Source organism: Trichosurus vulpecula, chromosome 4, assembly GCF_011100635.1.
Source record: "Trichosurus vulpecula isolate mTriVul1 chromosome 4, mTriVul1.pri, whole genome shotgun sequence".
In the NCBI taxonomy this organism is placed as follows: domain Eukaryota; kingdom Metazoa; phylum Chordata; class Mammalia; order Diprotodontia; family Phalangeridae; genus Trichosurus; species Trichosurus vulpecula.
Window position 1 is genome coordinate 226,227,011 of NC_050576.1, and position 17,995 is coordinate 226,245,005.

Below are 17,995 nucleotides of genomic sequence, written 5' to 3' on the forward strand. Positions count from 1 at the left end.
AGATTCAGAACAAAAGATGGTTTCCTCGTTGCTTTTAAGAAAGACAAAATAGTCCTTAGCTTACACTAGTGAGTGTAACTTGTTTCCACCAAACATTGATTTTTTAAAAAGATCATCATAAATAATGAATCGTGTTAAACCCATTTATCTAATGAAACTGAAATAGAAAATGGTCTAGAGATCAGAAAATACACAAAAATTAATAAGCCCTTTAGCTGGGAGTAAGATGAAACCTCATCCCAGACAAAAAGAGAGGTCCTGATCCCACCCAAGGGAAAATTTCTGAAGGCTCTGGGGAGGCAAGCTAGAGGTCACAGAGATACCCTGAGGAGCTTCTTTTATGTGCCTGCAGATTCCAGTCTTTCTCTCCATGTCTGTCACAAAGAAACTCTTAAACTAAATGTTTCTTTTCCATGCAGGATTGTACTACCTATACCCCTTACAAAGATACGCAGCAGCATCTTAGCATTCTCTATGGTAATCCAGTCGTGTCTCCTTGCACATGCAGTATGCAAAATGACCCAGGTTTGATTGAAAGCCCAGTTATATAAGCAGCCCTCTGCTTCCCCAAAGGCAGCTTCTTTAAACCCAACACTATTTGGACAACATGTTTTCCTTTCATATTATTGTTTTTAGCTTCTCTTCTTCCAGATTGTCTTTTACTTCTCTGTATTTGCATTCACCATCCTTTCTTTTGTTTCTTTAGTGAAACTTGGCTCCATGGATTCAAGTTTTTTTTTTCTATTCTGCACATTATTTCTACTTTTTAGGTCATAAATTTTGATATTACAATTTTTAGTTCTCATTTCAGCCAATCAGGGACATCATGTTGTGGTCCCATGCTCTTTTTAAAATCCACAGGGCCTCCTGCCTTATCTGGCATTGAAGTTTCCTTTGTTTTGCAATATTTATTCATACAAGCTTGATCTCGTTCAATAGATCAGGAGTTTCCTTCTGTTTTTAATGTCTTCTCTTTTGGTATATCTGCTTGTACTCAAGGTCTTTGAGTTTTCTTCCTCCTGAGATCTGTTTCCGTCTTTTTCCCCTTATTACCCCCTGTTGCTCACTTTTTGACTCCTTTCCCTCTGACGTAGTTTTCCTGGGGTCTGGATCTCTAAGTCTCCCAGCCTTTTCCTTCACTGGATAATTCACAGTTCATCAGCCTGGGTCTCTGCCCCAGCTGGCCTTTGCAGAGAACTGGCCCAGGTGGAAACAAGGCTCTTTCCCTAAGGCTTGTTCAAGTGTCATACAGCTCCTCCCCTCCTCCCCACACATACAAAGTCTTGACCTATTCCCCCCGTTCCTTAGTTCTCTGGCCATGAACTAATTCCCAACTCTTGCTCAATCAGTATCCTCTCCCCCACCACTCACAACTCTCAAAACATAGCACTAACCAAAAGAACCCACAGGCTTGCAACAGAAAGCAACCACATATCCTGACCCCTCTTCTATCTTTCCATTGCCATGGAGATCAGGCTTCAAAATTTGCAGAAATTTCCTGAGGTTGCAATCCCCAACATGACAGGGGAGTGAAGGAACAGAGATAGTGGGACAGAACATGTGTCTGAGGTTGTAATAGAACTCAGCTCTACACCTTGACCCCAGCCTTCTCCCAATAAAATAGATTTAAACTCCAAATGGCAGAAATTTGCCCAGGCTAGGATAGTTAACAGTCAACCCAACACTATGAAATCAGGAGAGGGGGGTGGCAGGGAGTAGAATTTTCTTGTTAGTGTAGTATTCTCCTTGCTGGCTTTCAAACATTTCAGTCACCTTCCCTTAGGTGAAGGAAAATTCCTGCACCCTGGTTCCAACTCTATAAATGACCTCTTGGGAGTCTATGCCTGTTTCTTCAACCAATGAACACTTATTGGGTATTTATTCTGTACAATGTAGAAGGCCACTCTTTACAAATTTATAATCTAGTTCAAAAGATCTGAAAATTTAAATAACAACAGCAATATTTTTGATGAGTGTCAAATGTCCAGTAGAGAAAATAGTAAGGAAGAGAAGAAAAACATAGATTCCTGGGGCCTGGAGTAGTTGAGAAATGAAAATGATATTTGAACTGGGATCTGAACAGGCTAATTTAGCTAAAGAGCCACTCTTTTTCAGCTTCTTGCAATATGGCTTCAACCCCTTCATCACTCTACTAAAACACTCTTCTCTCACAGGATACCAGTGATGACCTAAGCACCAAATCCAATATTTTTTTCAGTTGTCATTGTCCTTGAGCTCTCTGAAGCATTTGACACTGTTGATCATTCTCTGTTTCTGGATAATCTCTCCTCTCTTGGTCCTGGCTGTCCTACCTTACTGCTTCTTTATCTTATTTTCTGGCCCTTTGTCCTCTTCATAACCCTTTAAAGTAGAAAATTCTCCAAGATTTTGTCCTCAGCTTGCTTCTGTCTCTACCCTCTCCCATGGTAATCATTCTGATGTGTTTATTTATCATCTTTATATAGATGACTCCAAACCCTGCGTTTCAAATTACCTTCAGGGCATCATAGACTGGATGTTCCACCTCAAACTCAGCATATACAAACCTGAGTACATTCTTCTTCTGACTTAACAATTTCTGCCAGTTGTCTTTATACCATCAGTGTTATTTTGAACTCTTCCATATCCTTTGCCTCTCATGTCCAATTGGTTATCAGAGCAATATCTCTGTAATCTGTTCCTTGCACTTTATTACCATGCCATTACACTTGTATAGGCCTTCATTATCACTGGCCTGAACTATTAAATTGGTCTCTCAGCAGATCTATTCCCTTCCTCTCTCTCTTTTCCCTCTAATCTATTCTTTACACTATTTTATATCCTTCACCAGTTTTTTTTCTTATTTTGAGATATGGTCATAGCATTATTCAGAATTGTGGACTGGAGTAAAGCTGAGCTTTTGGATATTATGTATAGAGATGTATGTGCTTTGTTTGCCATGCTTAATATATCTGCCTCATTTGTTCTATACATGTTACAGGTAGTGATGCCTGTCTTGACCAATGAGAAGAATCATCAAGACTGGCCAAATGCCATATATCAGGATGTTAGACAACACATTCACAACCTACAGAGTGACCTCATTGTCCTCCTGGGGCAAGTAAACGGGAAAACATTGTTGCCTCTTCCAGTAGGCTCAGAAAACATGGAATTTGTGGAATATGAAAATGAGAAAGAGTAAGTAATTGTACTTTAGTTAGTTTTGGCCTCTGAGATATAGTAGATAGTGGCTTTGGTTTCTCCCATGATGTTCTTTAGCTCTTTGATAAAGTCTTAGGATTGAAAGGAAGGAACCTTAGAGATCATCTGATACAACTTTCTTCCACCCCCACCTGATCCAGGAATTCCTTCTGTAGCATGCTTGGCAGGGAATTACCTAGTCTTCGCCTGGCTTGAGGTCATTATCTCTTAAAGCATCCCATTACATTGTTGTACAGAGTGTTCCTAAAGTCTGGACACATGGGCAAAAATGCATATTTTCAAGAAATGAAATGAATGAAATTTTCAACCACATTTTATTTAATTGGAATATTAACAAATAACATCTGCAATATGATTTCCATCATTTGTGATGCAAAGTTTGATGTGCTTTGCAAGATTCACGTGAACTCGATGCAATAACTCCACATTGTCATATAGCTCTAATTGCTGGAAAATTCTGCTTAATGTTAACTGGAAATATAACCTCCCTTTAAATTCCAGCCATTGGCCTTTGTTCTAGCCTCTAGAACTACACAGAACACATGTATTTTTCTTTCACATGGCATCTACATGTTTAAAAATAGCTCTTATATCTTCATGCCTCCCTAAGTCTCCTCTTGCCCAGTCACTATAGAACAGGTTGCAACTCATTTATCAATGAATCTTTTTGTACTTGGGTATCTGTATTTTGGAAAGAATTGAAGGATGCATAAACACAAAACCCAAACACATGCTGATAATTTCATTAAGGCTTGACCAGAAACTTTGTGTAATAGGAGTCCAGGATATGGAATTGGATAGCATTAGATATCACATCATTCAATTTCATAGACATTTTAACCACATTATCAGAGTCAGTTAATAAGCATTTGTTAATCACCTACTGTGTGCCAGGAATTGTGCTAAGCACTAAGGATTCAAAGGCAAAAGATCGTTTCAGCTCTCAAGGAGCTCACAATATAATGAGGGAGGCAATGTAAAAGCAATTATGAAATAAGATTTGCACAGGATAAATTGGAAATAACAAAGGAAAGGCACTAGAATTAAGGATGAGCAGGAAAGGCTTCCTGTAGGAGGTAGAATTTTGGCTGGGACTTGAAGGAACCCAAGGAAACCATTCTAAGCAAGGTGGTCAGCCAGATAAAAATTCCAGGAGCTGAGAGATAAAGAGAGCATGGAGTGACACTGAATGTGTGATTGTGTCACTGAATCAAAGAGTACATGATAGGTAGTAAGGTAAAAGAAGAATGGAAAGGTATGGAGAGGGGCGGGTTGTGAAGGGTTTCAAGTACCAAAAAGAAGATTTTATTTTTGATCCTGAAGGTGAAAGGGAGTCACTGGAGTTGATTGAATAGGGTAGTGACATCGTTAGATGGCTAGACTTTTGCTTTAGGAAGATCAGTTTGAAGGTGAATGGAGAATGGACTAGAGTGGGAAGAGCCTTGTGTCAGGGAGACTAAATAGTAGGCTATTGCAATAGTCCAGGTGAGAGATGATGCAAACCTGCAGCAGGGTAGGAACAGTGGCAGGGGAGAAAAGGAGGTATATATAAGATATGAGTGTGAAACTGAAAGGACTTAGCAACAGAATGGGGCATGAGAGAGAGCGAGAATTTCAGGATGACATCACGTTTTGGGTACCTGGGTGATTTGGGAGGATGGTGGTACCCTAGACATAATAAGGAAAATGTGAAGTGGGGGAAGCTTTGAGGGGAAGTTGAGTTTTGAATATGTTGAGCTTAAGATATCTATGTTGAGTTTAAGATATTTATGGGGCATCCAGTTTGAGATGTCTAATAGTCAATTGAAGATACAAATCTGGAGGTTAGGAGAGAGGTTTGGGCAGGATAAGTAGAACTAAGAATCAGTCACCTTTGCAGCTATGTGTTGGATGGGTTGAAATGGAGAAATGTTTGAGGCAGGGACATCAGTTAGGGAGGCTGTTGTAATGACCTAGGCAAGAGGTGATGAGGACCTGAACAAAGGTGGTAGTTATATGAGTAGAGGAAGGGGTTTGTAAGGGTTTGTAAAGAGATGTTGTGAAGAGAGAAATAGCAAGATTCGGCAGCAGATTGGATATGTTGGACAAGGGAGAATGAGAAGTCAAGAATGCTACCAATGTTATGAATCTGGGAGATCAGAAGAATATTGGCATCTTTCACAGAAATAGAGAAAGAGGTGACTTTGGAAGAAAAGCTTTGGAAGAAAATTCACCGAGAGAGAATATAGAAAGAAGAGTAAGAGGCCTGGGAGAGAGTCTTGGGAAATATTCACAATTAGGGGCCATGATATGGATGATGAATCAGCAAAGAAGCCTGAGAAATAGCAAGTAGGTAGAAAACCAGGATGAAGCAGGATTGCAAAAGCCCAGAGAGGAGAGAGTGTCCAGGAGGAGAAGATAGTCAACAGTGTAAGGCATAGCAATTATCAAAAAAGGTAATAATTGTGAAAGTACTTAGTGCCTGGCATATGGTAGGTGCTAAATAAATGCTTATTCCCTTCCCTCCCCAGATCGTTGCAGAAGGAGAACTAAAAAGAATATAATATTTGACATTTAAGAGATTCATCAGTAGATGAAGAGAGGGAAGGGAGACATTACAGACACAGGGAACAGTTAAGGAATGTTACAGAAGCAGGAAAAGATCAAGGTATAATCTGGAGAAAGCATTGTCCATTTTGCCTGAAGAGTAAAGTATACATAGGGCAGTGGTAAGAAATAAGTGCAAGAGAATCTCATGACATCAAAAGCCCAGGTATCCTCTCAGGGATTTTATCCTTCTGTTGGCTCATAGTTGGCATTCTCTCTTATATGGAGCCTGACTTTCCATATGCACGGTACCATAGAAGGAAGTTTTAGTGAAATGGACAGGGAATAAAAAGGAAGCAAAATAGAAATATAGAATTAGTGAGCATTAGTCCCAAAGCTATATGCAGATCCTCAGAATCATTTACTCCTCAATATAAAGCCTCCCCTAGTTCCTCACAAGTCCTGGCTTGGTTTATAACTGCCAACTTCTTTAAGGAGGAGGTAAGACACAGGTAGGATTTTTTTTCCCTCTTTTTGCCATTACTTGTGGTTTCCATAGCATGGCCATGGAATTCCCAGTTTCTCAGACCAGGCCATTTAGTCTATAGATTCCCCTAATCTTTTTCTATCATTTATAGTAGATATCAGAATTTCAGATTTGGAAGGTACCACAGTGAGCTATACCTGGAGAAGAAACCTTTTGACCACATACCGAACAAGTCATGGGAGGCTAGAACTGAGACCCTCTTCTTCTCCTAGGGGCAGAGCCACATAACTATTGTTTGTTCCTGAAACTCTTACTGACTCAGAGCACAGGCTAGGCTTCAGGACTGCTCCTTTCCCTGAAACAATACCCTGAGGCATAGGTCCCCTCCTCAGGCGGCCTTGGGTCTAAGCCCTGGAACTGGGTAGTTACAGCTGCCAGTTGGCACCTATTCCTACCCCTTGCACAAGGTCTAGCTCCCTCTCTTACTTCTTCTTGCCTAAGCGCACAGTCTGTCTTCTTTCAGTTCCTAAGAACTAGAATGTTCTCTAGGGTCAGAATCCCATCTTTAATGTCCATAGATCTGTTTCCCTTTGGTGATGTTGGCAGAAAAAAAATGATTTACTATGATTTTTTTCAACTCATACTGGCCTACTAACTCTTTCCCCATATATAATCTATCTCTAGCCCCTATTCAAGTAGTTCTTCATGTATGAAATGCATCCCTTTCTTGCCTCTATCTTATACAAATCCTAGCTCCCTTCAAAGCACAGGTCAGGTGCTGCTTCCTACATGAGTCCCTTCCTCATTCTCCCAGTTGTTAGTACTTTTCCTCTTGAAATCATTTCCTATTTATATATATACTGTATTCCTAGTAGAAAGCAATCTCAAGGAGAGAGGGTTTTGTTTTTGTCTTTTTATTTCTAATGTTTAGCAGTGTATTGTCCAAAGTAGGCACTTAATAAAATATTTGTTAAATTTGGCAAGTATTAAGTGCTTACAGCATACAAGCCACTGTGCTGAGTGCCACTGTCCATTCCCTTATGTATTATTGTATTAACTAGATAATCAAGTCCTGGAAAGCAGGGTCATATTTGAAAGGAGAGTGGCAAGAGAACATATAGGTTTGTATTTCTTTCCCTTAGTGCCTCACCTTGTATCCTGTGGGGGCTCACTTAAAAAATAAATCTTTACTTCCAAAATTAAATATGCTCAAACCAATTAAATATGCTCAAACAAAACAGGTTTTCCAGGGGTTATTTTTTTCTATTTACAGCTTGGATTCCATGGATAAGTCAATTGTCTATGTCATTGAGTCCACAGTTATCAAGTGGAGTCACCAGATCCAAATGGTGTTAAAGAGGGAGTCTTCAGAACCACTCTTAAAGGGGGAAAATCCCACACCCAAAGTGGAGGTGGAGTTCTGGAAGAGAAGGTAAATGTGGAAGACATACATATAAGGAAAAGAGACAGAACTATTGTCCATCGGGGTTGGTTAGCAAATCTGCATTGATACCTTTAATCAGCCTCCAGTATGGACAGGTTATGTCTTTAGTATATTTCTGTTGATTTATACCCATTTATGAAGAATACATGTTCTTCCCAGTGTTCAGGTTCTTTGAAACACTAAAATGAAAGTACTCTTCTTTCTCCAAGAAACAGCATTACCTCCTTGGGCAGTATCCTATGGCAGGTTCTTCAAAATTAGTTCCATTATATGCATATTTCAGAACTTTATTGGAACATTTTTATGCTGATGAAAATGTGATCCTCAGCTCTTCTTCTCCCTTCTACTAAGCATAGATGTCATTAATCCTATATGATCATGAATCCATCAGTCAATCAACAAGCATTTATTAAGCATGTACTGTGTGTGTCAGGCAACTGTGCTAGATTCCAGGGATACAGATATAATGAATGAAGCATTCTTACTCAAATAGAGCTTATATTCTAATAAGGAAGATAACAAGTAATATGTAAGTAAATATACAATAAATATAAAGAGAATAAGTACAAATAAATTCAAAAGATTAAATATAAGGTTGTTTGGGGGAAGAGCATTAAAAGTTGGGGGGCATTAGGAAAGGGTTCCTGTAGTTGTGCTTGATTTAATTTACTTCTTGAAGAGTACATTGTTTTTTGTGAGATGGAAGTGAGAAGAGACTGTACTGCAAGGATGGGGGATGGCCAAAGGTATGGAAAGGAGAGATCTGTGAATAGCAGAGAGAAGGTCACTTTGGCTAGATAACAGAGTGTGAGATAGGTAATAATGTTCAGTGAGGCTGGAAAGATGGGTTTGGGCTAGGTGGTGAAGGACTTTAAAAGGTAAACAATTTCTATTTTATCCTCAAGCCAACAGTGAGTTACTGGTGTTTGTTGAGTGGTTGAATGACATGGGTCTGTAAAAGGAAAAAAAAATCACTTTGGCAAGCATGTTAAAGATGAACTAGAATGGTTAAAGACTTGAGGCAAGGAGACCACTAAGAAAGCTGTTGTAGCAAGGAGAGTTGGTATGATAGAGATGCTGTGGAAGTAGAAAAGGCAAGATTCGGCAATGGATTAATGAGAGTGATGAGCCAAGGATAATTGGCAAGACGATGAACCCAGTAAACTAGAAGAATTGTGATACTTTCTTAGAAATAGGGATATTTGGAAGGAAGTGTGTTGAGGAAGAGGGAAGATAATCAGTTGAGATGTCTCCATGACAACCTGTTTGAAACATCAAATGTGCAATTGGTGATGCGGTATAGATTTGTGAATCATTTAGATAGATATAGCAGTAAAGCCCATAGGAACTGATGAAGTTACCTAAAGAGACAATAGAGAAGAGAATAAGGCTGAGAACAGAATCTTGGGATACAAACACAGTTAAGAGGTATGATATGAATGTTGAACCAGCAAAGGGAGAAGGAATGATGAGACTGGTAGGAGGAGAATCAGAAGAGAGTAATGTAAGGAAGAGAGAGTATCCACAAGGAGAGAGTAGTTGTGCAAGTAGCTATAGGAGAGTAGTTATACAAGTAAATATGAGACCAGGGAGAAATTAAGGGATGTTTGAATTGGAGACCCTGACTAGGTCATTTCCCACCGTAAGTAGAGCTCAGTGAGGCAGGTTCCAGCACAAAGTTGTTACCTAAAGAATCTTAATTTCTGCTCTTCCCCAACTTTCTCATTTCTCTTTTTCATCCTGTTTGGTATCTTTAGAGAAGTCCCTCAAATAGGTACTGTTACCTCCTGGAATTGCACCTCATACATCAAGTTCATTACACAGGATTTATTGTCACTGTTCTGTGAACCAGTGACTCTATTGCTTGTAGGAATGGATCATTCTCTTTGGGTAGGCATCGATATAGTTCTCTACAGAGTCATTTTTGTATCATCAGTGCCACTAATTTTTTAGTATTCATCTCTTTGAAATCTCCTCTCTGGTGTGGTGTTTTAGGTGTGATGATCTGGAATATATTTATAATCAGCTGAGAGCCATAAAAGTGAGGGGCATGGCTGCACTTCTAAACAGACTTCAGAGCAGCTACTTCCCAGCCTTCAAAGCCATGTTCAGAGATGTCATAGCAGGTGAGTTTCAGCAATAAATTTCACAAAAGTCTGGTACAAATGTCTGATTTAATGGTGAATTTAAATGACCAGCATTGTTCAGTGAAAAGACCGCTGAATTTGGCATCAGAGCCTTGCTTCAGTTTTGCCACTTTTGGCTTTTGTGACCTTAGAAAAGTAATGTCTTCTCTGTGAACCTCTTTCTTCACATTCAGAGTGAAAATGTTGGACTAGTTGATCCTATGATCCTGAACTCAATTTAGGCGGATTAAAGCTTATGTGATTGTTTATTCTTTTTTTAATTTATTTTTTATTTTTAGTTCACCACACTAAGTTCCGCAAGTTTCTGAGTTGAAAATTTTCTCCCCCTTCCTCTCCTCCCCCATCCCCAAGAAGGCATGTAATTTGCAAAACAGTCAAGTTGTAAAGAAGAATTATAACCAATGGAATGAATCATGCAAAAGAAGAAACAGAACCAAAAAGAAAAAAGAGAGCAAATAGTTTCCCTCAATCTGCATTCATCTGTTGCAGTTCTTTCTCTGGATGTGCATAGCTTTTTCCATCACTAATCTTTTGGAGCTATCTTAGAACCTTGTATTGCTGAGAAGAGCCAAGTATATCAAAGACATCACAAATACCATGTGTCTGTAATCGTGTATAATGTTTTGCTCCCCTCACTCAGCATCAGATCATGTAAGTCTTTTCAGATTATGAAGTCTGTTTGCTCCTCGTTTCTAATAGCACAATAGTATTCCATTAAATTCATATACCGCAACTTGTTTAACCATTCCCCAATTGATGGGCATCCCCTTGATTTTCAATTCTTTGCCACCACAAAAAGAGTTACTATAAATATTTTTGTACATACAGGTACATTTCCCACTTCTATGATCTTTGGGACACAGCTCTAGAAGTGGTAATGCTGGGTCAAAGGGTATGCACATTTTTATAGCCCTTTGAGTATAGTTCCAAATTATTCTCCAGTGACCTGATCAGTTCACAACTCCACCAACAATGTAACAGTGTTCCCATTTTCCCACATCATATCCAGCATTTATGATTTTCCTGTTTTGTCATGTTGGCCAATCTGACAGGAGAGATGTGGTACCTGAGAGTTGTTTTGATTTGCATTTCTCTAATCAATACTGATTTATAGCATTTTTTTCATATCCCTATAGATATCTTCCTCTGAAATTGGGTAATGACTTGTATTCCTATAAGGTTGACTCAGTTTCTTGTAGAGATGAGGCCTTTATCAGAGACACTGGTTTTAAAAATTCTTTCCCAATTTTCTGCTTCCCTCCTAATCTTATTTGCATTGGCTTTGTTTGTACAAAACTTTTCAGTTTAGTGTAATCAAAATTGTTCCGCTTTGCATTTCATAACACTCTATCTCTTGTTTGGTCAGAAATTCTTCCCTTCTCCATAAATCTGACAGGTAAACTATTCCTTGTTCTCTCAAATTGCTTATAGCATCTAAATACTAAGTACCTAAATTGTGAACACATTTTGACTTTATTTTGGTATAAGGTGTAAGATATTGGTCTATGCCCAGTTTCTGCCATACTATTTTCCAGTTTTCCCAGCAGTTTTTGTGAAATAGTGAATTCTTAACCCAGAAGCTGGACTCTTTTGGTTTATCAAATAGTAGATTGCTATAGTCATTGACTACTGTGTCTTGTAGTAGTTTTGATGACTGCTGCTTTATTATAGTTTAATATCTGGTATCACTAGGCCACCTTCCCTAGTATTTCTTTTCACTAATTCCTTTGATATTCTGGATCTTTTGTTCTTCCAGATTAATTTTGTTATTATTTTATCCATCTCAGTAAAATAATTTTTGGTAGTTTGATTGGTATAGCATTGAATAAGTAAATTAATTTAGGTAAAATTGTCATTTTTTATTATATTAGCTCTGCCTAACCATGAGCAACTGATATTTTTACATTTGTTTAGATCAGTGTTTTGTAATAGTGTTCATATAGGTCCTGGTCCTTGGCAGATAGATTCCCAAATATTTCATAGTGTCTACAGTAACTTTAAAATGGAATTTCTTTCTATCTCTTGCTGTTGGGCTTTGTTAGTAATATATAGGAATGCCAAGGGTTTGTGTGGGCTTATTTAATATCCTGCAACTTTGCTAAAGGTTTTTATTATTTCAAGTAGTTTTTTACTTGATTCTCTAGGATTCTCTAAGTAAATAGTCTCATCTGCAAAGAGTGATAAAGTTTCTTCTCTGCCTTCTCTAATTCCGTCAATATCTTTTTCTTCCCTTATTGCTAAAGCTAACATTTCTAGTACCAAATTGAATAATAGGGGTGATAATGGACATCCTTGTTTCACCCCAGATCTTATTGGGAATGTATCTAGCTTATGCCCATTACGTATAATGCTTGCTGATGGTTTTAGGTAGATGCTACTTATCATTTTAAGGAAGACTGCATTTATTCCTATGCTTTCTATCATTTTTAATAGAAATGGGTGTTGTATTTTGTCAAAAGCTTTTTCTGCATCTATTGAGATAATAATATGGTTTCTGCTAGGTTTGTTGTTGATGTGATCAGTTATGCTGATAGTTTTCCTAATATTGAACCAGCCTTGCATTCCTGGAATAAATCCTACCTGGTCATGGTGTATTATTCTTGTGATAAGTTGCTACAATCTTTTTGCTAATATTTTATTTAAATTTTTTGCATCTATATTCATGAGGGAAATTGGTCTGTAATTTTCTTTCTGTTTTGGCCCTTCCTGGTTTAGGAATTAGTACTATATTTGTATCATAAAAAGAATTTGGTAGGACTGCTTGGCCTATATTTCCAAATAGTCTACAAAGTATGGGATTTAATTCTCTAAATGTTTGATAGAATTCACATGTTAATCCATCTGGCCCTGGAGATTTTTTCCTAGGGAGTTCATTGATGGTTTGCTCAATTTCTTTTTCTGGGGTAGGATTATTTAGGTATTTTACTTCCTCTTCTGCTAGTCTGAGCAATTTATATTTTTGTAAATATTCATCTATTTCCCTAAGATTATCGAATTTATGGACATATAATTGGGCAAAATAATTCCCAATTATTGTTTCAATTTCCTCGTCATTGGAGATGAATTCATCCTTTTCATTTTTGATACTGGTAATTTGGTTTTCTTTTTTTAAATCAAATTGACCAAAGGTTTATTGATTTTATTACTTTTTTCATAAAACCAGCTTGTGGTTTAATTAATTAGTTTAATAGTTTTCTCAATTTAAATTTTGTTAATCTTTTCTTGGGTTTTCAGTATTTCTAATTTGGTATTTAATTGGGGATTTTCAATTTGTTCTTTTTCTAGCTTTTTTCAGTTGCATGCCCAATTATTCGTTATCTCCTTTTTCTCTATTTTATTCATGTAAGCATTCAGAGATATAAAACTTCTCTTCAGAACTGCTTTTGCTACATCCCATAAGTTTTGGTATATTGCCTCATTATTGTCATTCTCTTAGATGAAGTTATGGTTTCCATGATTTGTTCAGGATTATTTAGTTTCCAATTAATTCTCAGCCTATCTTTCCATGATCCTTTATTACAAATAATTTTTATTGCATGATGATCTGAAAAGGATATATTGACTATTTCTGCCTTTTTGCACTGGATTGTGAGGTTTTTATGCCCCAGTACATGGTCAGATTTTGTGTATGTGCCATGTACCACTGAGTAAAAAAACTGATTCCTTTTTATTCCCATTCAGTTTTCTCCAGAGGTCTATCATATCTACCTTTTCTAAAATTCTATTCACCTCCTTAACTTCTTTCTTGTTTATTTTGAGGTTACATTTACCAAGTTCAGAGAGGTGGAGGTCCCCTACTAGTATAGTTTTTCTGTCTATTTCTTCCTGTAACTCCCTTAACTTCTCCTCTAAGAATTTGTATGCTATACCACTTGGTGCATATGTTAAGTAATGCTATTGCTTCATCGTTGATGGTGCCTTTTAGCAGGATGTAGTGTCCTTCCTTATCTCTTTTAATTAGATCTATCTTTGCTTTTGCTTTGTCTGAGACTAGGATTGCTGCCCCTGTTTTTTTTTTTTACTTTTGCTGAAGCATAATGTATTCTACTCCAGCCCTTTACCTGTGTGTATCCCCCTGTTTCAAATGTATTTCTTGTAAGCAACATATTGTAGGTTTTGGTTTTTAATCCATTCTGCTATCCGCCTGTTTTATGGGAGAGTTCATCCCACTCACTTTCACAGTTATGATGACTATCTGTGTCTTTTTTTCCATCCCATTTACCCTCCTGTTTTTTTATGTTTTTATTTCTCCCATCTTTCTCCCCTCTTCAAGAGTTTTGCTTTTGATCACACCTCCCTCCATATTCCTTCCCATTGCCCCACCCCTTAACTTACCCTTTTCCCGTAGGTCAAGTTTGATTTCTATACTTTTCAGAGTATGTTATTCCCTCCTTGAACTAAATCTGATGAGAGTAAAGCTCAAACACTGCTCTTCTCCTTCCCTTCTTTCCCTCTAGTATAATGTTTTTGTACCTCTTCATGTGATGTAATTTACCCTCTTCTGCCTCCTCCTTACCTCTTCTTCCATTACAATCCCTTTTTATCCCTTAATTTAATTTTTTATCATCACATCAATTAATTTATACCCACACTCTCTCTCTATGTATATCCCTTTTAGATGTCACACTAACTATACCTTTCTCAAAATTAGCAAATATCATCCTCCCATATAGGGATGTAAACAGTTTGCCATTGTTGAATAACAAGGTTTTTTTTCTTTTTTATATTTTTCCCCCTGTTTATTTTTTTATGCCTCTTGAGTCTTCTGTTTGAAGACCAAATTTTCCATTGAGTCCTGACCTTTTCATCAGGAAGATCTGGAATTCCCCTATTTCATTGAATGTCCACCTCCTTGCCTGAAAGATAATGCTCAATTTTGCTGGCTGTAGTCCAAGCTCCTTTGTCTTTCATAATATATTCCAGTCCCTCCAATCTTTTAATGTAGAAGCTGCAAGGTCTTGTGTGATCCTCACTGTAATTCTGTGATATTTGAATTGTTTTTTATTTTTCTGCCTACTTGCAGTATTATCTCCTTGACCTGATAATTCTGGAATTTGGCTACAATATTCCTTGGAGTTTTCAATTTAGGATCTCTTTCATGGGGTGATCAGTAGCTTCTTTCAATGACTATTTTGCCCTCTGGTTCTAATGACCTCAGGGCAGTTTTCCTTGATGATTTCTTTGAAAATACTGTCCAGGCTCTTTTTTTCATCATGGCTTTCTAGTAAGCCAATAATCCTTAGATTATCTCTCCTGGATCTGTTTTCCAGGTCAGTTGTTTTTCCAATGACATATTTTACATTTTCTTCTATTTTTTTTGTTCTTTAGATTGTTTGACTGATTCTTGATGCCTCATAGAGTCCTCAGCTTCTAGTTGCCCAATTCTAATTTTTCACAAATTATTTTCTTCAGAAACCTTCTGCATCTCTTCTTCTATTTGGCCAATTTTAGTTTTCAAGGATTCATTTTTTCCTGTTAGATTCTGTAGTTTTCTTTTACCTCTCTAATTTGGCTTTTAAAATCCTCTTTGAGTTCTTCCAGCAATGCTTTTGGGGCTTGAAACCAGATCATATTCCCTTTTGAGGTTTTAGATGTGGGTATAGTGTCAATGCTGTCCTCTTCTGATTTCATATTTCAATCTTCTCTGTCCCTATAATATGATTCAATAATCTTTTTTTTTTTTACTTTTCTAGCTTGCCTCTTCATGGTAGTTGCTTTTTTCTGGCTTTTCAAGTGGTTTGTCCAAGGCTATATACTATATGCCTATGAAATGTGAGTTCAGGTAGAACCGGTAGGTTCTATCAAACCAAAAAAGATTTAAGTATAGGCCTTGTGATTGGCTGTGTCAGTTGTCAGATGGCTAGCCTAGATAATTAAGTTTGGTTAGGTTTATTACCAGATGATTAGCTACCAGGTTATTAATTGTGGGGATAAATAGAGTGGCAGAGTAATTCATAAAACAGCCTACTAAGGGCTATTCTATATTTGCAAAGTTTTTTGCTAAGGAAAATCAGCCTTTTTAATGAAGGAAACACAAAAATGAACTCTGCATTTAAAGAAATGGGTGTCAGGTGTCTATTTCAAGGCTTCCAAACCTAACCAAACTATGTGACTATTTGATTACCTCTTGCTTGATCTTAAAACAAAATCCTATCGGATTGTTTAAGAGATTAATTATGGTTTCAGTTTCAAATTTAAGGTTATAGCCAAATGAGTTTATCTAGGCAGAAGTGATCACGGATTATGCTTTTTAATCGCAGCCATAAAGATGGTATGGCCAAGCTTCCTGCATTTGCTGCTATCACCTTAGCCCTTGTGACACCTCCTATGACCCAAGGAGCATGAATAGCTCTTTCCTCCATCTTCTGTTATATCTTTTCATCCAGGATTGTTGACACATACTTAGGCCAATTGTCTAGAATGCTGCAAAAACTACAAATGTACAAGTGGGCTGCCACAGGCATACAGAATATATAGTAAAGCTTTGTCTAGTTTAAGAAAAAAATTCTTGTTTAGAAATCCTTCAGTTCTGACACCTCTTGCCAACCATGTAATTTTAGGCTATTCCCGAACCAAATCCTTCTTGAACCTTGACTCCTTGAGAAGTGTTCCTTCAATTTTTAGTATAAGGGAGTGTCCTTTTCAGACTCCAGCAATTTTGCTGATTGGAAAAGAGAAACACAAAGACACATTTGAGACTTACATATGAAAAATACTAAAACAAAAGTGACCTACAGGGCAATGCACCCACCTACTCAGGGCAAAAGGGCAAAGACTACCTCTGTACTTTATTTCCCAGCCTCCCATTTGCATAAGACCCATAGGAGAACTTTAATATTAAAAACTGAGGAATCTTAAACCCCCAGAACTATTTTGTGATCGTTGGGAAAATGTCCATTCTCTGCAAAGCCTACAAAGTTGAGGATTTGGTAAATATGCTGTGTGATATCTATAAGTTAGATTAAGATCTCTCATTGAGGAGGCCATGCCCTAAACCAGAATGTTGGATAAAAAAGACCTTAAGACTGTATATAATGAAAGAGATACTATGTTCATGTGTACAGACTTCTGCTGTCTGGAAGAACTGGTTGGCAAAAGGAGACTCTAACTTTCTTTTTTGCTACCTTCCGGGAAAGTGAAAACCCCTCAGAGCCTAGCCAGGGGAACAAAAATAGAAAAGTTTCTAAATTTATCTACCTATCTAAAGCTTCTAAAATTATCTACCCTTTTTTTTAAAAAAAAGCACATCACTACTCCAAATATATAGTATTATATATTATTATATAATATATAATATATATATAGTATTCTAAATATATAGTATTATATATTATTAATATATTTCATACATATACATATATATCTTTAGTATAGCATTTAGTATAATGCCTGGCATATGGTAAAAACCCTGTCTCTCATGATCAAGAAATCTAAGGAGAAACTAGAGTAAGTGCATTTTGCCAGTCCACATCCATACAAAGAAATATCCAGAAGCCTGTGGGTATTAGAGAAGGGGTCTAGACCAAAAAAAAAACCAGCCTATAAGCACAGCTCATAGAAGTCTTCTAGCTTAGGCATCCAGGGAAAGGCCAGTATATAATCTAAAGATGTGTAATTGGGGCAGGGAGTTGAGAGACAGATTCAGGATTTAGAAAAAGATACCTGGAGCATGCAGCTATGTTGATGTGATCTTAATTGATATTTGGGAGCCTGTGGGGCTAGGACAGGGAGGGCAGTAATCTGGCACAGTCTGCTCTGGTACAGACCACAGGTGGATGATCACTCTGTCAGAAACCAATGGCCCAACTATTCCTGGCATCCTTTACCAAGATCCTGAATGATACAGCTCAATACCAAAGAAGACCCAACTACTCCCTTCAGACGCATAGTGCCTGACTCTGACACTATAGTATCAAATCTGGTAGTAAGGATGGAAAAATAAGTAAAGAGAAATGATAAAGGACTATTTTGGTGGGAGGAAATAATTATAGGTAGAAACCTGTGATCAGAGAAAAAGGGCAAATAAGAGGAACAGTGAAAGTTAATCGCATCAAATACAGATGATTAGTGTAAAACACACTTCTCTCTCTACAGCATCTTTGTGAAGGTGTAAAATTGAAAACTCATTTTAATTCTATTTTGCTAAGACTTAATCAAACCAAATTTAATATTCCCCTTCAAGGTTCCATC

General features: G+C 37.4%; 1 protein-coding gene across 1 annotated transcript in view; it reads left to right on the top strand.

Moving 5' to 3' along the window:
• The first annotated feature begins 3,144 nt into the window (after positions 1-3,144).
• The window catches only part of DNAH9 (dynein axonemal heavy chain 9), a 529,624-nt gene continuing 514,773 nt past the window's right edge, over positions 3,145-17,995 (top strand). Inside the window, exons 1-3 of the mRNA XM_036755666.1 lie at positions 3,145-3,177; positions 7,488-7,646; positions 9,654-9,784. Of these exons, the coding sequence (XP_036611561.1) occupies positions 3,146-3,177; positions 7,488-7,646; positions 9,654-9,784 (322 nt within the window). The 5' untranslated portion in view covers position 3,145. The remainder of the gene's footprint in view (positions 3,178-7,487; positions 7,647-9,653; positions 9,785-17,995) is intronic.